The 24,930-nt window shown below is 33.1% G+C and overlaps 2 protein-coding genes across 2 annotated transcripts in view; one reads left to right on the top strand and one right to left on the bottom strand.

The window, feature by feature from the left end:
* Window positions 1-1,850, top strand: part of LOC111635498 (unconventional myosin-Ie-like) — a 33,391-nt gene extending 31,541 nt beyond the window's left edge. The window contains 1 exon segment of the mRNA XM_023380469.1: window positions 1,481-1,850. Within this exon segment, the coding sequence (XP_023236237.1) occupies window positions 1,481-1,557 (77 nt within the window). The 3' untranslated portion in view covers window positions 1,558-1,850.
* On the bottom strand, window positions 1,652-24,847 carry LOC111635511 (aldehyde dehydrogenase, mitochondrial-like). Its single transcript, XM_023380486.1, has 12 exons — window positions 24,669-24,847; window positions 24,484-24,588; window positions 17,167-17,307; window positions 14,190-14,269; window positions 13,197-13,308; window positions 10,637-10,879; window positions 10,099-10,201; window positions 9,233-9,417; window positions 5,413-5,577; window positions 3,118-3,275; window positions 2,893-3,007; window positions 1,652-1,761 (listed from the first exon to the last, which is right to left on the bottom strand). The coding sequence occupies exons 1-12, from the start codon at window positions 24,795-24,797 to the stop codon at window positions 1,729-1,731; spliced, it is 1,569 nt and encodes a 522-aa protein (XP_023236254.1). The 5' UTR covers window positions 24,798-24,847; the 3' UTR covers window positions 1,652-1,728.
* Window positions 24,848-24,930: the final 83 nt, after the last annotated feature.

Genomic DNA, 24,930 nt, shown 5'->3' with positions numbered 1-24,930 from the left:
CGCTTATCCCTGTTTTAGCCGTTCAATGGAATCAATCTCTTTCGTTTCATTATTTTGCAGGAAAAACTATTGTGTGGACTAATTTTATTTTGAGTATCTAAAACTGTTTGTTGCTATCCTTTGTCTATTCCCGCCTGGCGACTACTTTGACATTTTCATTGTTTATTTCGAATATCCTTTCTTTGTCCATAGTCGTAATCTTGAATTTTTTTGATTAAAGAGGATCTCTAAGTTTATTTTGATAACAAAGTTGCATCTTGATTTCCAGCTTTTAGATCTCTGGTTCTCGATCACGTAAAAACGTATTATGCAGCATAGGTCGAATTAACGAAGAGACAGGCTGCATCCTCCTCAGACCTTGAATCGTTCTGCCTTAGAGCAAGCATACCAAAACCTAAGGCATCTCCGAAGCTTTGTTAGGTCTATAGAATATCCATGCTATACCTTTTGATATTCTCTGGCAGATTCTGTTAGCAACATGGCCTCTAGAGTCCATTACATGAGATTAAAATAATTCTTAAAATCATAAGACTGACTATTGAGTGTGAAATTGATACTTTTCTCTGGTAATTTCACTGATCTCAAAATTAATTTTGTTGTGTTTAATTTTGTGATCAGTGCTACCCAAACCACTACTGCCATGTGGCCTAACTTCTTTCCTTCATAATTCTTTGCCATAGCTGCAGTAAGCGGGTGGAACAGTTTAAATTTTCAAACAGATCTCGTTCTTTCCCCTTTAGAGATTAGTTTATTTTAAGAAAGTTTTCTTTTCTCTAGCTTCTTTTATGTTAGAGGGCTCAGAGTTGTTGATAAGATCTAATTTCTCAAATACATTGAATTAATCTGGTGTTTTCATTTCTGCAAAAACTCTTAACTCCTAAGATAATGTAACAAAAATATTCCTGAACTAGTGGCTAATGTAACATACATACATCAAACTTGTCAAACTCCCAATTTATTGTTTTCTGTACAAACACACACAAAATTGTCTATAATTGTGTAATTATTTCAAGGTTTCAGAATCTATAATAGGCATATGGGGCATTGTTTTTATCACAACAATTTTTGATTGCTATTTTAAAATGTTGACAAGCCGAGAATTTTTTAACACAAAATCGAGTTTATTACCTTATTAAATTCTCTGGAAAACCTGAAAAAATTTGTCAGCTTTAGAGATTTGAAGCCGATTTTGTTTAGTAAATACCGGGATGCAAAAAGAATTTTCCATAATAGCTGGATGAAGATGTGGGAAAAACACAATACAAATATTATTTTCTTGAAAAAGGCAACTCAATGCTATTTTTTTTGTCTAACAAAATTTTGATACAATCTATAATTAATATTATTGTAAAACTATACACCAAAATCAATAGTATTATGCAAACATTTTGAGCACTATTCTGTCATTCAGAAAATATATTTAGTGTTTTGATCTCTGTCAGAAAATAAATAATTAACTGGCATCTTACTGTCGACACAGATCCGTCCGGCTGGTGGCTGGGAAGACTGAGAGGAAAGAGGGGACTGTTTCCAGCCATTTACGTCAAGTGCCTGTGATCGGACCGGAGCGCCGTTTCCCGTCCCACTCCTTCACTGCTGGATCGGTGATTTTAAAGTCGTTTTATTGTCTGTGATGTTATTTATGCACGAGTTCGTTAACGAAATGTATAAAATTTTATTGTTTTATAAAAAAAAAAGAATGTTAATCTTTGCTCAGGAATATTCTTTTTAACTGTTCTTTTGCGGAATCTTGATGGTCACCTGAAAAAATTTATGATAAATGAGATTTTGAATGAGTGAACGTATATCTGTAACATATTTACTTAATTAAAATATTAAATTTTTAAAAACGTGTATTGGTTAACTCATTATGCTATAATTGCAAACTATCAAAGCAATGACAAAATTTACATTTTTGTCCTTCTGAAGATAAGATTGGAGCAGCTGAATGAATAAAACCCATTGACAGATTTTAATCACTTTCAGAAATGTTCTCCAAGAACTTACCCAGACACTTTGGTGTAACTAAACTGCTGTAAGTCTGTCGATAATTTGTTTCCCTCGTGTTCGTGTATAGCACAGAGTTGAAAAAGCAGAAGCCCAAAAAAAACCCATGTAAGTATACTGGAGAAGATTTATATCTCCATTTCCTAACCTGGAGAAACTAGTGCAAGAAATTGGCTGTCAAATGTCGTCTCTCCCCTTATGACTATTTGCAACAGACTTGAAAAAGGTGGTGAGAACTATCCTACTGGAGCAGATGAAATAACAACTGTTGTTTTGATGCATGCCTAAGGAAAATGAAGTTTCCTTCCAATTTTTAATGGGAAATTCCAATCTTCCATCCTTTCTTTCTGGACGGTGTAATCAATGAGTAAGTGCAACTAGTTAGTAGTGTGGAGAGAGTGAGGTTATTGCCTGAAGAGTGTAAGTGAAAAACTGTCCATCAAAATGTGCTCATAGTTTGTAAACAGATTACAAAATATGACGAAAAAAAGTAAATATATTATCTAACAACTTTCGAAACATTAGTGAACGTTGTTGTTGCAGATCCAGCAACGGACGGCCACTTCTATTTACTTTAGCCGAGTTTTCCGAGCCCATCCTTAGAGTACCTTTGAATTCTTTCATTTATTTCCAAAGAGGCAGTCTATAAATGCCAAACAAAATGATGCAACTAATAATTCAGACAAAGGAAGTTTGTCTTTTGAAGTTTTGTCTGGACCCTCGGCAAAGTAGATACTGGTCACGTGGCTTGTACAGTATGGCACGTCTATTGGCAAGTTGAAAAGAGAGATTGCCGTCTTGCATTTCCAAAGAAATTTTGTGTTAATCCTCCAAAAGGGAGAAAAGTGTGAGAGAAAATATTGCACTAATTATAAATATTCTTACCGTCTTGACCTCTGTGTAATTCTCCAGTCCGTAGTCTCCCAATTCTCTTCCTATTCCGGACATCTTGTATCCTCCAAAAGGCATCTGGGCTCCCAGTACATCATAACAGTTGATCCTAAAATTTGGAATGAAAATAAATAAAATATTTTCTTTCTTTTCATTGCTTTCCTATAATAATAATGTAAAAACTCGAGATCTATTTGAATGCAGGAAGTAAAGATTTACCAAACTGTCCCGGCGCGAAGTCCGCTAGAAAAGTGCATCGCCTTGTCCAAGTCTTTGGTGAAAATACTGGCAGCCAAACCATACATCGTGTTATTGGCTCTCTCCAGCAGTTCGTCCATGGTGTTAAACTTCATTATTTGCATCACTGGACCAAAAATCTAAGAATTTAAAGAAAATTATTATTAATTGAACTAATTATCTTAACACCTGGAAACTAAGTGTGATTATTTAAATTTTTTGTTTAATTGAATTTACTGATTGTTTTTCAAAATAATTTATTTCTAGTAAGAGACAAATTTAAATAATATGAGATGAACGATAATCGATACCTCAGTAAATAAATCTGATATAATAGTTGAATCACCTTTTTAACTAATATTCATCTCGCATATATCTACAGGTATCGATTATCATTCATCTCATATTACTTAAATTTGTTGTCACTGGAAGTCGAGCGTGGTGCAGAAGGGGTTAATTAAATTAAACAGAGTGATTCAGCCACAAGGAGAACGCTCAACACCGTGCCAGGGAAGAGTGAAAATCTCGAGGATTTGATAAGACTTAAATCTAGATTCCTTGCAACAGATGATGTATACTTTACCATACTATCATCTGGTTGATGAGCATTAAATGTATACTAGATAAATAAAATTACTAATCTTCCAGTTGGCAAATCTACAAATTTTTTGTCTGTGTTTTCTTTATTCTATTTAAGGCAGCAAACTCTTGGGTTTTGATTTTACAAAAAAAAATTTTAATAAAAAAAATTCTAGATATCATTTTCCTTTGAATTTGAATTTGATAACAGCTAGTAAGTCTCTTTCATTTAGCAGGATTTTCACTTTTGGGAATAATAGTAAATTGCACAAAGCTAAATTGTTAAATAAGTAGGGCGAATGCTCGAGCACCACGATGCATTTATTGGCTAACGACTTAACAGAAAGAATGTTACAAACCAGAATGCCAAAAGAATTCTCTTCTGGACATTCTTCTGTAAATCTAGTCTTTTTCTAACCGAATCTTCTTTGTAGTACTGCCGGTCGACTACTCGTCTCGGTCAGACGTTTTCTTTTGTTTTTTATTTGTCCAGTTATTGACAACATTTTGTGGACTTTAGCCAACTTTTGTGTGTCTTTCAAGCACGTGTGGCACACTGTTCAATTTTTGAACCCGACACAGTTTTGCAAGCCAGTAATGAGATCTGCTTTAAAATTCTCACGTATGTTTACCAGTCAAGTATGCAAGTCAAAGCAGAGTTTAGAATCTAGTCAGCAATTTCCACTAATCGAATATAGGAAGATTGAATATGGGACTCTCTTCCGGCACCATACAATAGCCAGATATCATGTGTATTGTATATAAATTATGCAATTTTTAACCTGTCCCGTGTTGTTTCCGAATATTTTTGCATTGATCTCATTTGACCTGACCGTTACCCCTGAATATATTTGTTTCTGCATCTAGATGTTGCTATGCGTGTAATTTTTATATTAAAATGCACTTTAGAAATATATTATATATTTTTTTGTTTGTGAAAAATAATAAAATTTCAGACGATAAAATAGCCATTATTACGTTTTTAAAAACAGGTCATTTTTGTTAGGCTTAACATCGACGAAAATTCAACATGGCATCACAGGCAGAGAAAGAATAGTCATCTTTAACCTATCCAATGTTGATAAAGTGGAAGTATCAATAGCAGAACCTTATTATCTGACTTATCATTTTTAACCATGTCTATTAATGTTAGCTTAATCAGACAGTATGATTTGATAAAGTGTCCTAATTCACTAATTTGCAGAGAGTATCAAATCTTTCAGATTCTTGTGAAGGTGTCATTTGTATAGAGCAGTGCTTTTCGACCTTCTTGAATACTCGACCCCTTTACAAGTTAAAAACTTCTGGCGACCCCCAGGGCCATATTAAAACTATATCAGTGATTTTAAAAACTACATATTTAATTTTCTTTCTGTTGAGACCTAAATATTGATCAAAAAACCAATTGTGCTGTAAAATAAACATGTACAGCTTTCTCACTGAAATTGTAGTTTTTTTTTTTATTGTAGTGTAGGACCTACAAACACTTGTCTTTTTCTTTTACCCGCGACACCCCATGTAACGCTTTGCAACTCCCAGGGTTGAAAAACACTGGTATAGAGTATCAAAATACAATCTGACATGAAGAACTATTAAAACTAATCAAAATTATGCAGAAAATTCATCTAAATTTGAAAAATAAAATTTAGTCTCCCGTTACAAGTCGTTAATGATTCAAACGGTATGTGCTGGTCTCACCTCGTCCGTGGCGATCCTCATTCCGTCTTTCACGCCGGCAAAAACGGTGGGTTCAACGAAGTAGCCCCTGTCGCCGTGTCGATTTCCACCGCAAAGCAGACTGGCTCCTTCTCGTTTTCCGGAATCTATTAAAGTCATTATTTTGTCGAGTTGCTCCTTGTCTACCTAAAATAAGATTTGATTTGTTAAAATAACAATTAAGCCAAAAGTTTCCAATACAGAGCTAGGTTATAAATGATCTGTTAATTTGAATTTGGCCAAAATTTTTAGCCTATTTTTTAATTTTGTATTTTATTGACAAATGTATATATGCATGTTTCCATAAAGTACAGTTAAAATTATTGGATCGTCAACTACAACACGGTGCAGTAAGTTGCACTGAGAAACAAACTATTATTATTATGGCTTATTATTAAAAAATTGGGCTTTGAAAAGTTTATGTATATCAGGATTTTTGAGTTCAATAAAGGCTTGAATGCAGCTTGAGCTACGAAGGATGTTGATATTGCTTATGAAATGCACCAAGTGAACAGAACCGTCATCGACAGTTTGCAAAATTTCAATTTGGGGATGTCTGTATCAAAAAAAAATCATGTGAAGCTACCCCAACACAGGTAAATAACAAAGCTTTGCAAACTGTTATGGAATCCGACCTGAGGCAAACATTACACAAAATGCCAGAGATTTTGAAGTGTTCTTGTGAGGAAGTACAAAAATATCTACAAGAAATTGGCAGTCTCAATCAAAGTAAGACATTTGGGTACTACATTTGAAGAGCAATGATGGCTGCTTTGCTTCCAAAACGCATGACGACAATCGTTTTTAGATTAATTTGTGACTGGCAACAAAAAGTGGTTTTTTACGTGAACATGAAAGAAACCATGGTTGAGCACAGGCCAAACACCAATACTGATACCAACACCGACCCTAAAGCTGGACTGCACCCGCAAAAGGCTGGGCCGTCCATTTGATGGTGCTTTCAGAACTGTTGCATCCTAACAAAACCATCACGGCTGACTTTTATTTGCAAACCAACGTCGACTGCATGCCAAATTTACCACAGTGTGATCTCCAGTTAATGGGAAAGGCATAATTCCAAAACACAATGGTGAGAAGCCTCGCATTGTGCATTGGAACAGATCTAAGAGTTGGGCCGGAAGGTCTTGCTCCATCCTCCATACAGCCCAGAGATCGTTCCATCGGATTTTCATTCAGTTTTGTCCCTGCTGCATCATTTCTCAGGAAAGGTGTATTTGAACCAAGAAGTCCAAAATGACCTAACAGGATATGTTGCCACAAAGACTGCCAACTTCTTTAAGAAAGGAATCCAGAATTCTGTGATGAAATGGGAGAAGGTTATAGAAACCGATTAAATCTGTTCTGTTCGCATACAATACATCATTAAAGTCTAATAAACTGGACATATCACCATTGACAACCCATTACTAATTTAAATACAATCAAAGCCCCTATAACAACTGCCCTTAAACGACAGCCATTTTTTTAAAGGAGTGTTTCTTTTCGAACAAAATGCATACAAAATAATTTCCAACCGACAGTTTGCTGGTCGCTAAAAATCTTATTTTTAACCTCTGGACAATGGTCGCCGCCCTCAAAATTAAAAACAGAAAATAATAATGCACTGTATGAAATTAGTCACTACTGGTAGAATGGATGGTTTGCCATGTAACTTGGCTATAAACATAAAACAGATTTTTCTTAGTGAATCTTTGATAAACATTAAAAAAAATTATTAACATTGTAGACCAGTGATTCTCAAACTTTTTTAGGATTTTTAGCTTGACAGTCTCTTTACAATTTTTTAGATTGCTCACGGACCCTTTAAAATTAACTACAATTAACATATAGGCTACTGTTACCAAAACATTTTTTGACAAACAATTATTTATTCAGAAAGTGGCAAACCTTAGTCATAAAATGTAAATTCAATGAGATGGGTGCATCTGCTTTGCCCGAAGTAACTCCTTCAGGGTCGCCTAGAGGAATGCGGACCCCAGTTTGAGAACCACTGTCGTAGACAATTGCAAAAAAATTTGGATAACAAGGGAAGACTTTTTTTATTTTGTTACGACATTGAAATAAAAGTACAAAATGTTTTCTATATTTTAAAAAAACATTCTTCATTCATTTTGGTCTATATTGGTTATTTTTAAACATATTATCTATCTTATTATGGAAATTTTAGGTCTCAAAAACTTTAATTTTAAGAGTAATAAATAACTATACAAACATACAGCAAATATATTTGTATAATTACATATTATTCTTAACAGATTAATAGTGTGTAATAAGATTTTTGTGTATAATTTTAATCAATGACATTTCATGTAAAATCCTAGTCAAGAATTTACAATCAATTTGACCAATCTTTAACAATTTAAAACAAACTATTTTTTCTGATGATCATTATATTTTCATATTAATTAAATTTCATATTAAAAAATTTCACCATCTTAAAATTTAGTACTTTTATACAAAATGAACTTTCTATAAATTTATAAGAAAAAGGATTAAAAATAAATTATATAATTATAAATAGTAGCAAGAATGAGTCTGTTAGTATGTGAAACGTATAAAAATTATAAATTTAAGTCTGAAGCATATTGGATATCAAATGGGTACTGTAAATACACCGCAGCCACGTTTGGATTGTGTGCGACTCCCAGTTAAAATTTGTGAAAAGATTTTGAAAGAAGCATTAACTTATATTGTTTGGAACTCTTTGTATCATTTTATTCAGTTTGGTTTGAAAAATAACATCTGCACGCCAAGGACACAGAAATAAAAAACAACGAACAATCGACGAATCGGATAAGAAACACCACGATGCATTTGGCACCACCTCCTACTGGTTCTTGTAGTTCTCATTCTTACTTTTTTACAAAGTGGAGATGAGAATTAGTAGACACTTGAATAAATTACATTTATTCACTATACGTGAATGAACTGTCTTCAAAATAACCAAAGAGAACTTCACAAAACTGAACAAAAAAATTAAAAAAAATAAAAATTTGGGTGGCTCTGAATGCAACATACAGATAAGCCCTACTTATACATGAAATTTTTTTTATTTCTCCTCATCCCTGTGCTATGGATGCAGCACTACAAATCTCAGATTTAGATAATATTTTTTAAGCTGAATTGAATAAAAAAGTGTATTGTTTAGAACTTTTTATATCATTGAACATTTCCATCTTAGTTTATTTACAATTTATAAACTTTCTGTAATTCTTTTATAATTCAATTTTGCAACAGACTTTATGAATGTATTATCTATAGAAACATATTTTATATTCTACAGGATGTACATAAACATTGCACTAGGTTATATTTTGCTTCTGCAACATGGTAACTAATGTAGTTGCACTGTAGCATAGGTAATTAATAGGGAGCTATTTTTGGTTTGGACACCATGCACCCCAAACTTCCCTTCACACATGGTAGGCAAGACGGCCTGATACAATGTTTATGTGTAAACCTGTACAGATTGAACAATAAATAAAGAAATAATTGCTTTTTTAAGTAGCCAAATTATTCCAGAAGAAATGTTTTGGCCCGTCTTAGCGTCTTAGGCCAGCTTTATCTTAAATATATTAAGCTGACTAACTTCTGTAATGTTAACACACTGATATGGACATTTAATGTCTGCAACAGATTTAAGTTTGCCAAAGATGGGCAAAATAATGTTTCTTCTGAAATCAAAACTTTGGCTATCTGAAGCAACAGTTATTTCTTTATTTTATTTATCATTCATAATTAAAGACAGTGCCTAGATTTATGCAATCTAAAGATATTGTACCTGTGGGCCCTGGTCGATCGTCACGTCGAAAGGATCGCCGACCTTACGACCTCTGGCCTTCTCCACGCTGCGGGCAACGAATTCATCGTACACGTCACTCTCGACAAAAATACGCGAGCCCGCACAACAGCATTGACCTTGGTTGAAAAATAAGCCAAAATGCGACATGTCGATGGCATAATTCACTGAAAAATAATAAAACATTAACTAAGAATTAAACACCTTTTTTTTGCCAAAATCCTAAAATTGGTAATAACAGAATGAACAAAAAATTATTTATGACATTGAAATATAATTTTTATTTTTACATTTGTATCAAAGATAATGTTAAGTTAAATTCATTGTATGTATTTCTAAATAAATTATTTAAGTAATTAATACTTATAATTGGCGCATAAATTTTGTTCCAATAGGAACTGTATATTGCTTATCAGAAATACCCGAGCTGTATTTTCTAATAGAACAGTATTTATATATAGTTAAGTAAACCCTAGTTAACCTAACCTAACCTTCACTATTGTTACTTTAGCTCGAGCAACACTGGGCTCATCTGCTAGTATTCTTATAAAATTAAAGTTTCGGATGATTACAATTAAAATTCCTTTTGATAAAAAAGTCTAGAGTCCCTTTTGAGTACTGCACATTGTCTAAAAAGTGAAACAACTTGTGAAACTATGATTAATTTTTATCTTGTCACAAGTACGCTTCCATAATTTACTTTAGATAATGTGAAACCTAGATTAAATGAATCCATTATTTGCACTCTATATATTATCAATACTTTGTCCATTTATTTATTCTAAACAATAATCTAATATTTAATGATAAACTAGTAAAAAATAAATTACTCGTATACAAAAACTTACAGTCGGCATCCTTAAAAACAATATTTGGACTTTTGCCTCCCAGCTCCAAAGTAATTCTTTTTAAATTACTTTTTGCAGCAGCTTCCATGATAATCTTTCCTACCTAAAATTTTTTGGTTTTATTAATATATATAGATTTAAATTGGATCTTATTAAATGTTTAATATGGTAATTATAAAATAAAATACATATTGTATGCATGTTTTACACTTTTAAGGTGTCAATAAAAAAGGTTAAGCTATCAGACCACTACTATGGGAACCTGGGAACAAATCTGGACAAATAAAATTCCAAGAAGGTTTTGGAGGGTGATTCCATTCCAGATTTGTCAAGCTCGTTCCCTTGTCACTTGGCTGCCCTATTGTGGACCCGGTTGAACTTACAACAAACACAATAATAAGGCCCTCTTAGCACCCACGAGACAGAAAATTAAAAAAAAAAGTGAACAGAAATTACCGTTCACTTGTAAATATAGTGAAATAGTTAAGTGAACTTTATAAGTATGACTTTGATAGTATTTTATATATTCCATCATTACCTCAGTTGAACCTGTGAATGCAACTTTGTCTACGTCTTTATGAGAAGTGATGGCACCGCCGGCAGTCGGTCCGAAGCCCGGCACGATGTTAACTACTCCCGGCGGAAAACCCACTTCTTTAATTAATTCGGCAACGTAAAGAGCAGTCAGAGGAGTCTGTTCGGCGGGTTTCATCACGACGGTGTTTCCGGTGGCCAATGCCGGACCGAGTTTCCACGCTTGCATCAGAAGAGGAAAATTCCACTAGACGGATGATAATTTAAACTTATTATCTAGCAAAAATGAAGAACATTTATATAAATAAAATTGGAAATGTTTTATGATCATTCCTAGGATTACTTTATACAAAAAATAATGTTGAAATTACATTAAAGTTATATTGACAGATTTATTTCTCATTTTTCTTATAACTATAATAACAAACATTATTGAAATATAATCAATCTTTAATTTTAACGAGTTTTAATAAAAAAATTGGTATTATGCCTATGACAAATTTAGTCCCAAACATTTTTCAATGTTGTTTGATTAAAATGAGTACAACTTAAAAATCTGCTTGATTTTTAAGATGTGCTCATTCTCACAGGATAAAGAATAAAGTCCTTGTATTGCTATCAAAAAATGATATAGTTGTGATAATGAGGAAAAGCAACCAATCAGAATGGGTGATTGAGGATAGAAATTAATAAAAACCTGGAAATTCAAAGATGTAATGGCTTCTTCTCCTAAAAGTTCCAAGTGTATGACTAATTGTTGTGTGTACATGCATGTGTCTCATGCCCATCTTCGTCTCCATCTCCCGTCTTTGGATCGACATCTTCCCATCACCAGAAGCCAACTGCATCATCCCAGAGTTGTCAAGGAAACTGTCATTCGTGAACCAGGGACTCCTTCATTTGGGACTATCTTAGAAAGAAAACGAAAACAAAGACACAGAGACCGCCATTGACTTAGAACTTCCAAGATAGCAAAATTCTTGTAAGTCCCTTTCGTGTTAAATGGTTTCTTGTAACCGCAAAAGTCTGGTCCCCTCCTTGTAAGAGACATTTTAACATATTACTTTTGTTTTCCAGACAAGAAAATAATAAGGCTACTGGCACCTGCATTAATTAGTAAGTAAAACTAGTGGCAATAAATAATTTGAAGCAGTGAAAAAAATTAAAAACTGGCAAAATGGTGGCAATATTTTAAAATTTTCCAGAGCAACCCCTGTGTTTAGTGTTGTAAAGTTATACATTTAACTTTATAACACTCAAGACATAAACAAACATGTAAAGTTTGTTTATGTCTTCAGAAAAATGCATATCTCTTGAACCAACCAAAATGTCAAAGATATGATCGTTGCCTTTTTACACAGTGCAAACGGTGAGACATTTTTGGAAAATAACAAATGACAATATGAATGTTCTACCATCTTTAGTGTATTTCTCCTCATTGTTATTTTGAAAACTAAGTGTAAAGGGCAGACTGTTAGAAGTCAAACAAAGCAATTTGTCCCAAACATATTCATAGATTTTGTAATCTAATCCTACCCTAAACATAGAAGCTGTTAAAAAAACTGCAAGGCTGACCAGCCAATCATCTTTTGCTATCTTTGCAGCAAAGAAGCAATGGCAAGCAGCAAAAAATCTTTGAACACGAGGCAAAAAAAGGCGTCAGAAATCCCAAGCAAAGAGATGTGACACCAAGCGTGACAGTTTCACTTGAACTGCAGTATGAAACATCATACATACGCATTTTTTCAGAAACGGACAACTACCATGAAACAAAATACTAAATGATGTAAACAATGACCCCAATTTGTCATAATTTCCGAAACAACATTACATAAAGTTTTGAAAGAAATTGGCATTGTTTATGATCATCACAAGAAAGATTCTGCATTGACTGATAAACAAAATTATAGCTTGGAGGCACTGACATCTCAGATAAATTTGACAGTATTCTTTAGAAAGAAGGATATTTTCACTCAAAACCTGGGTCAATGCTGACTACATAGTATCAAGACATTGGCAAGATAAAACTATGAAATAAAGTAAAGATGAATTTTTCAGGGGCTCGTCATCTAGATCAAAAGAGCCATGCGGAAAGAACAATCACCCAATTTGTGCTCGCTGGACGTTCTTTAAAAATAAAAAGGCAATGATTCATCCTCAGATTCTGAAAGTGAAACAATTGATCAGACAATGAGTAAGAGTATAACACTTTTAAGGCCTTTTTTCAAGGTTAACAATTTCTGGTTAAAACAGTGTACAAATTTTAAATTAAAAAACAAAAGCCTTACAACTAAAATTAAACAATAAATAACAAAAATACTAGCATAAAAGATAACAGGTTTGAATAATCAGTCTGCTATACAAAAACAAAAATAGTTTGGCACAAATCCGATAATTTTGTGACAGAGGGATACACAAGCAAGCAAGGCCGCTTTGTTCTCCACCCTACAGAGAAAAACCATAAAGAATAGTTTTGCAAAGCAACCAATTCTTAATGTAGTTAATGTGTTCCAAAGAAAAATTTTTAAAAATAATTCAATAAATTTGAAGGAATTAGTACTTACCGGAATAATTTGTCCGCATATTCCCACCGGTTCGTGTTTCGTGTAAGTAAAAAAATTTCCATCAGGAGATACAGTCTGACCGTTAATTTTATCTGCCCAACCGGCATAATATCTAGAAAATCATTAAATGTTATTGAGAAATATAGAATCAAGCAAAGATACATACATTTTTTAAACCTTGTAAAAACAGATCTTCATTATTAATACTGTGATCTGAAATTTTAATACTATTTCATTTACATTTAACAAGTTTTTCTAAAATAAAACACAATTTTCCATACCTATCAGAGATCTGTATTCTTGAACTTTTCTTTACGTAACATAAAGAAAAACTCTTTAAATTGTAGAATAATTTTAGCTGATAATTATTAATTGAAAAAATTATTCATCTATTAGTTTTAAAATCCGGTCAAACAAAGAATTAATAAAATGAAATCAAGTAGAAATACAATTACCTAAATATTAATTTGAAGTATTACCACCAAAAACCAGAAGATACCTTCCAGATTATCAAAAATTAGTTAAAAATTAATGTTTAATTGTAAATAACTTAACTTATATGGATCAGTTTAATTGTCTGTCTTAAAAGTTACGAATAACTATAAATTTGGCAGAAACGTAAACTCCGACACGTAAATTTAAATTATGGTTTACATAACGTCATAGTAAGTGGAGGTTTTATATAACCAACGGAATATCATTTAATTTACTTAATTCACAATACCGTTTAAATGACTTAATATTATAGAAATATCTAGAATAAATCAATCGACCAAATCCATTCGAGTATTACATCAACAAAAAGTTGCCCAGTTTGATTCCCCCCTCCCAATTGTCAGAAATGTAGATATCTCCTCCCACTAATTATGTCATCAGTCCAGAAGTTTAATAATGTTAAAATTTGTATAAAATTGAAATATTATAAACTGAACAAAATTTTATTTCTATTACAAAAATTGATTTCTATCTAAAATAAATTTTAACAGAACTTACCGATAACATTTAATTGTCAGATCTAAATCAATGTAAAATGAATCTTTGTAAGGCTTTCCATTATCCAGAGTTTCCAAACTCTATAACAAAATAGAATTTAAATTGTTATAAACAAAAGATATTAAATTTAATAAAACAACTTAAAATAAGCTGAATATTAAAACTTTTGCAGCATTCAAAAGAAAGAACAACTTTGAGGACATGTTGAACTTGAATATATACAAAATATCAAAAATTAGCATGGGTTGTTCCTATTTGGTTGAGCCATACTATAAAAAAATTTACGGAACAGTACTTTCCCTCTTTAGAATGACACCACTGAAGACATCGAAATGATAGTGTGCATAATCTATACAAATATATCTCGTGATGGCATCTTCTGGCAGGAGTGGCGGTTTCAAATTTGTATGTAGTGTTGACATATCTTGGGAGGGATAATCAGCTTATATCAGTATTAATATAACTTTTGAACCATATCTGTTGGCATCTGTAAATAATTCAATTGGCACTTTGATCAAAGTGTTTCAGTATGGGTTCGGAGATCAAAACAGATCCGAGTCAGTCGAAACCTCTCATTGCTTTGGTCTTCAATGGAAACTATTCTTTGTCAGCAAGTTTGTCAAGGGTATGTAAGGTTAGTTGTAAAATTTTTGATGAATTACTGGTAATACAAATAGAGACCTAGAGAATTCTAAACTTAAAGGCTAATTAATAATCAGATACATACCAATTTGGCTAGGGGTAGGCAATCAAGTTACCATCTTGTAATAATTAGAAATAAATAAATTTTTCATTTATTAAATTTATCATGAAATGGCAGCTTTGTGAACTTTAACTTCTTATCTCTAGCCATACATTTGTCACAGATTAAGGTGGGTTAAGTCTACAATGCATGGTAAAATCCAACCATATCTTGTTTTACCAAGTTTTGGCTTTGAATTTTGAAATGACACTTTTGTAAGTTCACCTGTAAATTGTATGATGAAAGCACTTTCAAATCAGAGCGGCATTCAAGATACTGGAAGATTGGTGCAAAAAAATGACGACATCATTGAAGTAACAAACAAATCTTCCACTTCATTTGAGATAATCATGAAAGTGTTCAAAAAGTATTTCTATAACTCTCTCAGAGATTACTGGAGCATTATATAATTTGAGACTTTAAACTGATAATTTACACAGAGTGAACAAGGTAATCTCTCTATAAACACACAACGCACAAAAAACCAAAACCAGCAGAACAAAAAAATAAATGTACAAATGTTTTCGTCTATATAGAAATAGACATTATCAGGTAAATGATACAGAAAACGGCTAACAAAAATTGAATGCTTTTTTTTCAACTGATTACGTAATATATCATTTATCTGATGATATGTTTTCATCTATATAGAAATAGACATGTACATTTATTTTTTCATTCTGCTGGTGTTAGTTTTTTGTGAGTAATCTCTCTATTCTGCTCGACAGTTTCAACTTGTCAATATCTGAACAGCAGATCCACTGATGAATAGTATTGGGCTTTCTATAGGCAATACATAATGTCACCTATCCATGAAAATAGCCATTCTTCTTTATGACAGTGTTAAACTTCTGGTAGTCAATACAGAATTATCAGTTACAATTTTTCCTTAAAATCAGAAGATCAAGTGAGGAAGATCAAGGACTTTAGGTTCTTTGAATAAGAAATGCCCCCTGCCAATGTTTGGTGACTTCCTCATTTACAATTTTCTGTTCTGATAGAGTCCCAATAATGCTTCATTCCACCACTCTCTCGTTTTCTTAAAATATTTGAAGCAAAGAAAGTCTGTCACTTTGAGAGAAGAACCAACAGATCAGATGACCATTCAGATGTTAGACTGGTGTCGATCATTAGTTGAAACACCCGATGGATACTAATTCATCTAACTTTCATTGCATCTGATTCTCGTGTACAGACACAACAGTTAGTTCCCACTCTCTTAATCTCTTCTCCCACAGATGATTAACTGTGATGTGAAATGACTAATGGTTACCCCTACTTTAAGATATCTATTGTTGAGCAGCACAAAAAACAATTCTCTCGCTAATATCAGGGAGAGGTATCAAGTCAATAATACTGTCATCAAAAATCATGGATAACGGGTATGGCAGTAGTCTTAAAAGCCAGAAGTCAAGTATCACTTGAGATGGTTAATGCAGACAATCAGTGAAAATGGCAATTTGATGGCAAAAAATACATTAGATTCTTAAACTAAGACTATTTTCTACCTTTCTTTTGGTTTAACAATTTGGTAGTCTTTTTTTTTCAGTTTGGCACAGGCTTACTTTTTAGAACTAGATTTATATTCCATATGTTGTAAACATTACCATATTGTTGACTTAGAAGCATTCACATTTGCTTCTACCACTTTGTACTTCTGATGTGGAATCAAAATGACTTTTCTTTATGGTTTCTTTTGGGTGCCTGCAGTCTCCCTCTAACACATTTTTTCTTCCATAGTTTCTTCTTTTTGATTTACAAGTGCTTTCTGTATTCTTTTTAAGTAATACAGTTACTGTGCATTGTGAAATCTTTACTATTTTAACAATTTTGGCATAAGTTTTTACCTTCATTTCAAAGTATCTGTTTTTTTTTTTTAAATCTGGCATGTCTTTTGAATTACCCACATTTCCAACTTCTATCATTTATAACAAAATATGCTTTATTATATTCTATTTCCAGTGAGCATATCACGACATAAAATGTTAGTACATTGCACACTATTTATATGTAATTATATGTAAATATAATAAATTGGAACAATTTCTGTAATGTCAATTTTTAAAAATAAAGTTTAATTTTTTATTTAAATTTTGTTCCTTTATTTTAACATTTGTTAATTATAAATTTTTTCCAACATTCTAATTCACACTAAAGCCAAATTTATATTATGTGACAATTTAAAGTAACTAGGGACAAAATGTTAGATTTTATATACATTACGTATCGACTTACCGCAAGTTCCGTTCGATGTTTTTCTATTAAATCTGCCAATCTAAATAGGAGATTTCCTCTTTCCGAAGCATCCATCGTCCGCCACGGCGAACCAAATCTGAAAGCTTCTTTAGCGGCAGCTACTGCTTTCTCGACATCTGCCTAATTCAACAAAATATTATACATAGCTATAAAAGTTATGTAATGCTGAAGTACTTTAAATCATATAGTTAAATATTAACTTTAAACAAAGTTCTTCAGAACATTCTTCTTTATCTAAAAGCTAATGAAGCTGAAATAACTCTAAGGAAGTTCTTTATCAGTTCTATTTGTAATTCTTCTGAAAATTACTAAAATAAAAATGAAATCTTTGCATAATGTACACCACTGGAATGACTATTGAAAGCATGACACTTCAAATAGTAAAATGTTTTTTCTACTTTACTTCTGTTAACAGTTCATTTAAGCTCAAATTTCATCTTTCTATGTTCCTGGAGAGGAAATTGTTTTTAACAACTCAGATTATGAGAGGAATTTGTATGGCAAAACTAGTCAAACAACATTCCCTTTGGCCAATTTCGTCTTGAACAGATTAAGACAATTTTGGCCAATGTTGTGTTTAAAAAGCTAAAGTGTAATCTATATATATAAAAATGGACGTGTGTATCCCTATATTTCACTTTTCAGCCAAAACTACACATTTCACATGAATGGTGTTTGTATGTGGTAGTAGCCCCAAGTCTCCATTCGTGCACTATGGTGGTTGCGTCTCGATAGCTATAAGGGTGCGAGAGATATAGGCTTGAAAGTGGAAGATTTTCTATTTCAATTTTAAAAATTTTCGAATTCAAATTGGTTCGATTATAGAACGATTGTAAACGTTCCAGAAAATTGATCAAATTGACATAAAAATTCTCTACTTAGTCTGGAAACGGGGAACCTAATTCTTGCATTCTGTGAAAACGGGTAAGATTGGCTATAATGTAATTATCTTAATCTTCACTATCGTTACTTTTTGCCCACAAATAAAAACCCAGCGAAGCGGGTCCTTGCAGCTAGTTATAAAATAAATGAAAGAGAAAAACAGACAACCTCTTGAAACACCTACTTGACACAAACTCCTAAACCAGGGGTGGTGAACCTGTGGCATATAATGTATCATACAATTTTAATTTATCACCTGTCTTTTATCATCCTTTCAGTTTATCACCCCAATTACACTTTTTCTCATCTAGCTTTTTTACACTTATTCTAATTAAAGAATATTCATTTAATTTCTTTAAATATCTTTACTTCAAGTCAAAAACTTTGGCATGCATAAACATCTTTAAAACTAAGTATGCTTACATATGGCACGTGAGCTCAAAAAGGTTTGCCATCCCTGTCCTAAACTGTTAAAAATACAAAATTCTTTTTATTACATTGCTTTATATCTATTATTTGATAACTAAATTATTATTATTATGGTGTTGGTAGAATGTATTCTACTCTGTTAATATCAATGCCTATTGCTACACCAGACCAAGGTGGAGGCATAGCTACAGAAAAAGCTATTATTTTGTTTACGTGCTGTTCGTGTATTTACCTGTATTAGAAATTTCCTATCTATATGATGCATTTAGTATGCTTGTTTTCTGAAGTGTGATAAGTTATATACCATTGTAAAGACTGTCTTTACAATGGTACTGTACATAACTTCTGTTCTGTCTTTGAACCTCTGAAAACTGCAAGGCCTTATGTGTATTGTGAGACCCCGGACATAGCCCCCACCAAAAGGAAAGATATGAAAAAATTTGTTAAGTTCTATCGTCAAGAAAGCAAATTATATATAAGTGTCAAATTGGCGACACCGGACTTTGATGTCGATGCTCATAGAGAATAACAGGAAAACAAAATTTTAGATATAAAAGAAGAAAATTAAAAATATTAAAAGTTAAGATGCAGTTTAGAAAGTAAAACGAAACTAGAAAAAATATCAAAATGAGCGTAGGTGTCATAGTCAACAATTAAACGCGATCAGAGTTGAAAAGATGGTGTCGGATAAACCATCTCCAGTCGACCTTTCCCGCGAACTGTGCGAAGCTCCATTTACACCTGGAGACAAGTGGAAGACCAATTAGAAGATGATGACGTAAGGTCTGTTCAATTATCAAAAAGCCAACATCGAAAAAAGGATAAAAGCACCAATTCCAAGGACAACGGGACTTCCACTAGACTTCTGTTGTGTTCATGTATCTCCGTTTTTTTTTTTTCGTGCATCCTTTCATCTTTTGTGCATCGACTTTCAAGACTTCAAACTTTTCGTTCAACACTGTCCAGGGGCCCCTATGACACAAGACCAGATTGCCATCGAAAATTCCTACAACACAGGACCAGATCGCATCTATCTAAGAACCTTTCCAATGGAAAAATTTATATAAGCAATTTCGTCCAGAATAAACGGTTTGCCTCTGTAAAACACTTGTCTTTTGCTGCCTCATAAAACTGCCACCCACATATGCGTAGACCTTAGACCATCCCAATGGTAGGGAATAAAAATCTCCCCCCAATTGGCGTTCTTACAGTATTTAATTCGTTTTATTGTACAGTATGTATTGTGAAGTATGAGATGATGTAATAGAGTTGCACAGTTTTCTAGAAAGGTAATGAATGTTGAATATATTTTGTATAGTATGTCTATACAAAATATATTCTACATTCATTACCTTTCTAGAAAACTCTATGCAACACTGGAAAACATTACAACATCTCATACTTCACAATACATACTCTACAATAAAACAAATGAAATACACATAAGGCCTTGCAGTTTTCAGAGGTTCAAAGACAGTACATAGTGTATGTAATAATCATGAGTATGAAATGCCGTTGAATGCTTTTCTATTATCTATGAATGCTATGTGTATGTTTCTGTGTTGTTCCCCATGTAATTTCTAAAATAGCTTTGTCATTTTGTGAGAATGTTGAATTGTTCCATGAGATTGTATATTTTGCTTGTGATGCATGAAGTGACTATATTGTAGAATGTAGAAAGGCATGCAAGTGGTATGTATTGTGTAAGGTCTCTGGTGTTATCATTTTTAGATTTCATGCATTTGGTGCTCTGTGTAAAAATTTTAGCATGTCTTGCAGATTGTGTGTAAAATGTTTGGCTAGTTCCCAATGCAAGGATGTAAATCTTTTGTGTCAGGTCTAAAGTTGTAAAAAAGATGGAAACTAGTTACCACTAACATATTTCAAATGTCTTAATTTATAAAATTTGTTTTAGAAAATTATATATAAAAAATTAACAGCAAAAACAAAAAAAATTGCTAAAACAATGCTATAAATAAAATTCAAGAAGTAAATGGCAATATAAAAGTGTGAAAGAAATAGTTTAACCATAGATTGAACAAGGGACCAGTGGGCACTTCTGAGAGGCCCTGGAAACATATGATCATAACTCTCAACCGGGTCACAATCGTTCATTGCATCCCTCTAATATAACGAGATTGAAAAAACAAAAGGAGGCAAGCTGTGTACATTTTTAAAATGGCAGATCGTCGGGGTTTACCCGTGTCTGTTCTCATTGTCATTTTTGGTGGAACAGTAAATCAACTGGTCAAAAGCAAATTTTGGAAAATGTAAGAGTCTGCTAGGAGTTTGTGAACTAGAAACTATTATTAAGGGTCAAGTACTGAACCTCAATAATTATATTAATGCCAAACAATTGAAAGATTACATTGGACTATAATAATGCTATTTAATAAACAAACATTCAATAATTTGGCCTAGTAGTAGTATTTGACATTTAATTATTAAACAGCAGCATTATTATTGCCAGCTGTAATCCAGTGATCATTTGGCATTAATTTAAAAAATCAAGTTAATGAATGTTTTTATCTCAATAATTGTGCAAACCTAAAGCATTAGCCAAAATATGATCTCTTTAGACATGCTTTTAGATTAATCTGGACAATGTAAAATTATAATTAATGCATTCATTGTGGTCTATGTTAATAAAGCATCATATTTAATATTTTTTTTTATCAAACAGCATTAAAAAAATAATCAGAACTAGCCCATATTGTTGCCATCCATGGAGTATACCGAAAGACCTTCATTCATCAAAACCATCATTGTTTTAATATATAAAATTTTCTTAAAAAAATGCCAATAATTAAATTATATTTACCGTTAAATAAAATAATTACAAAACTACATATTAAAATAAAAATAATAATTCATATATACATGTACACTAGTGCAATGACAAACAAAACAAAGTTACTCAATATGTGATTACAAAACACATTAAAATGATGTCACTACTTAAAAATAAACTGAATTTTTAAAGATCATTTACCTCGTTTACAAAACTAATCAATGCTTAATTAAAAACCTAATTTATTTTAGTTTATACAAGGAATCTCAATTATTTAAATAATTTTATTCCTTTGTATTCATTTTTATTAGTTTAAATTTATAAAAATTAAACCTTAATTTTATAAATTTAAACACTTCATTTATTATTTAGAAGTTAACTTGTAAGGAAAGAAATATACACAAATTATTTATAAATCAAATAATTAATCAGACTCACACACGTTTAAAATATTACATTTATTTTCCTGTTGTCGAAACCACATTTTTCTTTTTTTAGTTGTATTACAGGTTAGTGCTAGACAATACATCTATATTCTGATTTATCAATGCAAGACTTGCACAAGAAAATTTAATTTTCTAGGAAATTATTATTAGATATATACTATTAAAATCAGAATATAAAAGGGGGTGAAGTTAGCCTACTGAAGATTTTGAGGATGACATCATTTCTATAAGAATCTGTCAATTACTGTCTGTGTGTTTCACTAATATAAGTTTTTCTTGGATTTAGACTAGATGTAGAAGTGTTTCTCCACAGATATAAAAAGTAAAAATGACACAAAGAAAAGCAATATCTTAGTTTAAATTTATCTTTCATTTAACTGAAGAAAAGGAAAAAATTATTGATTGTTAATTATTATTAATTTATAAATCAACTTAAATCTAATGTCTGAACATTTTACAAATTTATTGAACAATAGTAAACTGATTAACTTAACCAATCTGATTCATATTTCCTAACTAATGTAGTTTTCTCTTTTTCCTGACTTTTCCTATTTGTGGAAACCCTATTATTATTCTATGCTCTGCAAAAAATTTTGAACATTTCCTAAATGACTAAGAATTTCAAAGAAAACATTGACATTTACCCGACAGTTTAAGGAGAAGAGCAATTTTAAGATTCAAAGCCGGACAACCACAAGTGGGAGACTGGCTCAATGCTAGCCAATCAGTAGTCTATAGGTTTTGACATCACTTCCAACAGACCAATAATGTTTCCAGAAGATTTTCCAGAAGTCATCTTTGTACTGTAATGGGTAGGGCACCTATTTTACAATGTCAGATAACATTCCTTCAACTGCAGTAAACATCACACAGCTATAAGGACCTCTGTACCAACTTCTATTATATGTAGATGGTTTCACAAAGGGTCCCCTTTTGGCTTACCAATTACATATTGCATAACACTCCTCATCACAGGAAAGACTGATCTAACTGGACAAGAGAACACAACACATTAACTCAAATGACAACCAAGTGTATTGGACTCTTTACAAAAGAGTCCAGATTTATTTTGCAGTGACAGCTGACTTATGTCCATTCGGAGAGAACTTGTATTGGTATCATCATCTAAACTTTATTGAGATTGATTCTTGAGAGACGGCATTGGTTTGGGAAAAAAATATCATTGGGCAGGCATACTGAACTCTATGTGATTCCAGCAGGTTAAATGACAAAAAGTACAGGAACTTGAACCCCGGCCTCACTTAAATTTTATGCCTACGTAGTAAGCAAAAGTTTTACTTTACAGGACGATAATGCTCGACCTCATAGATCCGGACAGATCACCCAGTACCCGAAAGAGAATACAATCATCCACTTGGAGTGGCCCACTCACTGAACTTGAATACAATGGAGCATGTACAAAATGACCCAGAAGTTATGCGATACACGAGAACTGCACATTACCCTACAACAAAAATGGAAGCTAATAATAACTATTCTTTCAGACACTCTAATTCATAGCACAAGGCACCACTACAATATTTGCATCACAAGCACCCATATTATTATTAATCAAGGTCGTCCAAACCTGCCTTCATCTCTCCCAACATTGCAAAGTGTGAAATTCATAACCATTCTTGCTACCAACACATGTTTAAACAATAGGGACAAGGACTCCTTCCCAGCAATATCTCCCCGCTCTTTCACATCAACTGCCACCATCATAATCCATTTTTTCCACTCATTTATACTCTATCGGCGACTATCCCTTTGCTCTTTCTTCCAATGCCAGCGTTCGTCTTTTGACTGTCCACACCCATTAACAAGGTTAAAAACATTAGCATCCTTTTTTAAAAATTACTACTACTAAAAGATCCATTAGGTAATTCAGCATATCATTAATCATCACGCGATGTTCTTGCAAAAAGAGACTTTACCTTTCAGCATACGAGCACCTCTATAGTTATTAAGTTCATTTTTCTGGATCATTTGATTAAGAAGTCTTTGTCTTTTTGGGTATAATTACACCTCCAAACAACACAGACAGGACATTATCAGAGTCATAGACAATATACCATAAGAGCAAAAAGTCAAAAAATTATACATCTATACATGACCTTTTGCAAGATATAGTCCCCGAAACTGGCCCACTTCCAAATTGCACACAATCGGGAGTTGTCACTCTGCTAAACGGTGGGGCTAAATAGTTAACTATTTAGCCCAAGCGACCGGGCCGGAATCGAGTAGCTCGCTCTACCGTCGGCAGAGTACTCGACATCGCGCAGCCTCGGGCAGCGTCAAGACGCGGGCAACGGCGAGAACCGAAGTACGCGACCGCACACAGAGCGTCGTCGTGGCAGGCAACGGAAAGCCTCGGCGGGAGAACGAGCACCGTACCGGCAGGCACTAAAAACAGACCTCCGGAGACAAACTTTCGACAAAGGGTCACACATATGGATACGGTTTCTTCGACTTTCGTGCCCGTATGGGAAACGCACGACTCCGGGGAGCGGCAAATCCCTCGCTCGTAGTTCACGTCTTACCTGTTTTGTTTACGTAAGTCTCTGGTATTTCTATATTATTTTGTGCCAAACGAGTCGTTTATATTAAAACAACGGGCATTCACAAATTATTCCAGAAAAAGTTAAGACAAAGACGTTTACTTTTTTGCCTTTCATTTTCAAGTAAGCGCATTTCACGTATTTAATCGCGTTTATAAACGTATCCAAGATTAAACAAGATTTTTACCCGATCGCCCTCTTGAACTTCGGCGATAACTTCGCCAGTGGCAGGATTAATCGTTTGAAAAGTTTTTCCCGATGCAGAATTTTGCCATTCGTTATCGACGAATATCTACAAAAGACAGAAAGGTAATGATAATCGGTAAATCTTTATAAACCCCGTCACGTCTTTCATGCGAAAGTACGACTCGCCTTGGTAAACTGCACTTGAGGTCGAACGACGGGTCGAGGCAGCGACGACAATAATTGCCATCCCGTTTTCTGCAATTTGTGAGATTTTTGCAGAAAAGATCCGACGGAGGCAGCCGAAAGACGTAACATTTTCTTAGTAAATGACGCTTCTCGGCTTATCGGCGGATAACTGCACGTGTGACAGGGCTCCGTCCCGCCCTCTTTCCGTTTCCACGTTTATCGAAATTATTTTGTTAAAAATAACTTATGATAAATGATTATT

Source organism: Centruroides sculpturatus, unplaced genomic scaffold (assembly GCF_000671375.1).
Source record: "Centruroides sculpturatus isolate CEXI.00-Female unplaced genomic scaffold, Cexi_2.0 scaffold978, whole genome shotgun sequence".
NCBI lineage: Eukaryota > Metazoa > Arthropoda > Arachnida > Scorpiones > Buthidae > Centruroides > Centruroides sculpturatus.
This window is presented reverse-complemented; position numbering and strand designations above follow the sequence as displayed.

Bases quoted from the DNA above. Each gene is read 5' to 3' on its own strand.
- LOC111635511 (XM_023380486.1), bottom strand. From the start codon at position 24,797: ATGTTACGTCTTTCGGCTGCCTCCGTCGGATCTTTTCTGCAAAAATCT. The intron at 17,308-24,483 runs GTAAAAATCTTG...TTGTTGAATTAG, and splicing joins AAGTTCAAGAGGGCGATCGG to GCAGATGTCGAGAAAGCAGT. The intron at 10,202-10,636 runs GTAATGATGGAA...AAAAAATTTTAG, and splicing joins CATTCACAGGTTCAACTGAG to GTAGGAAAGATTATCATGGA.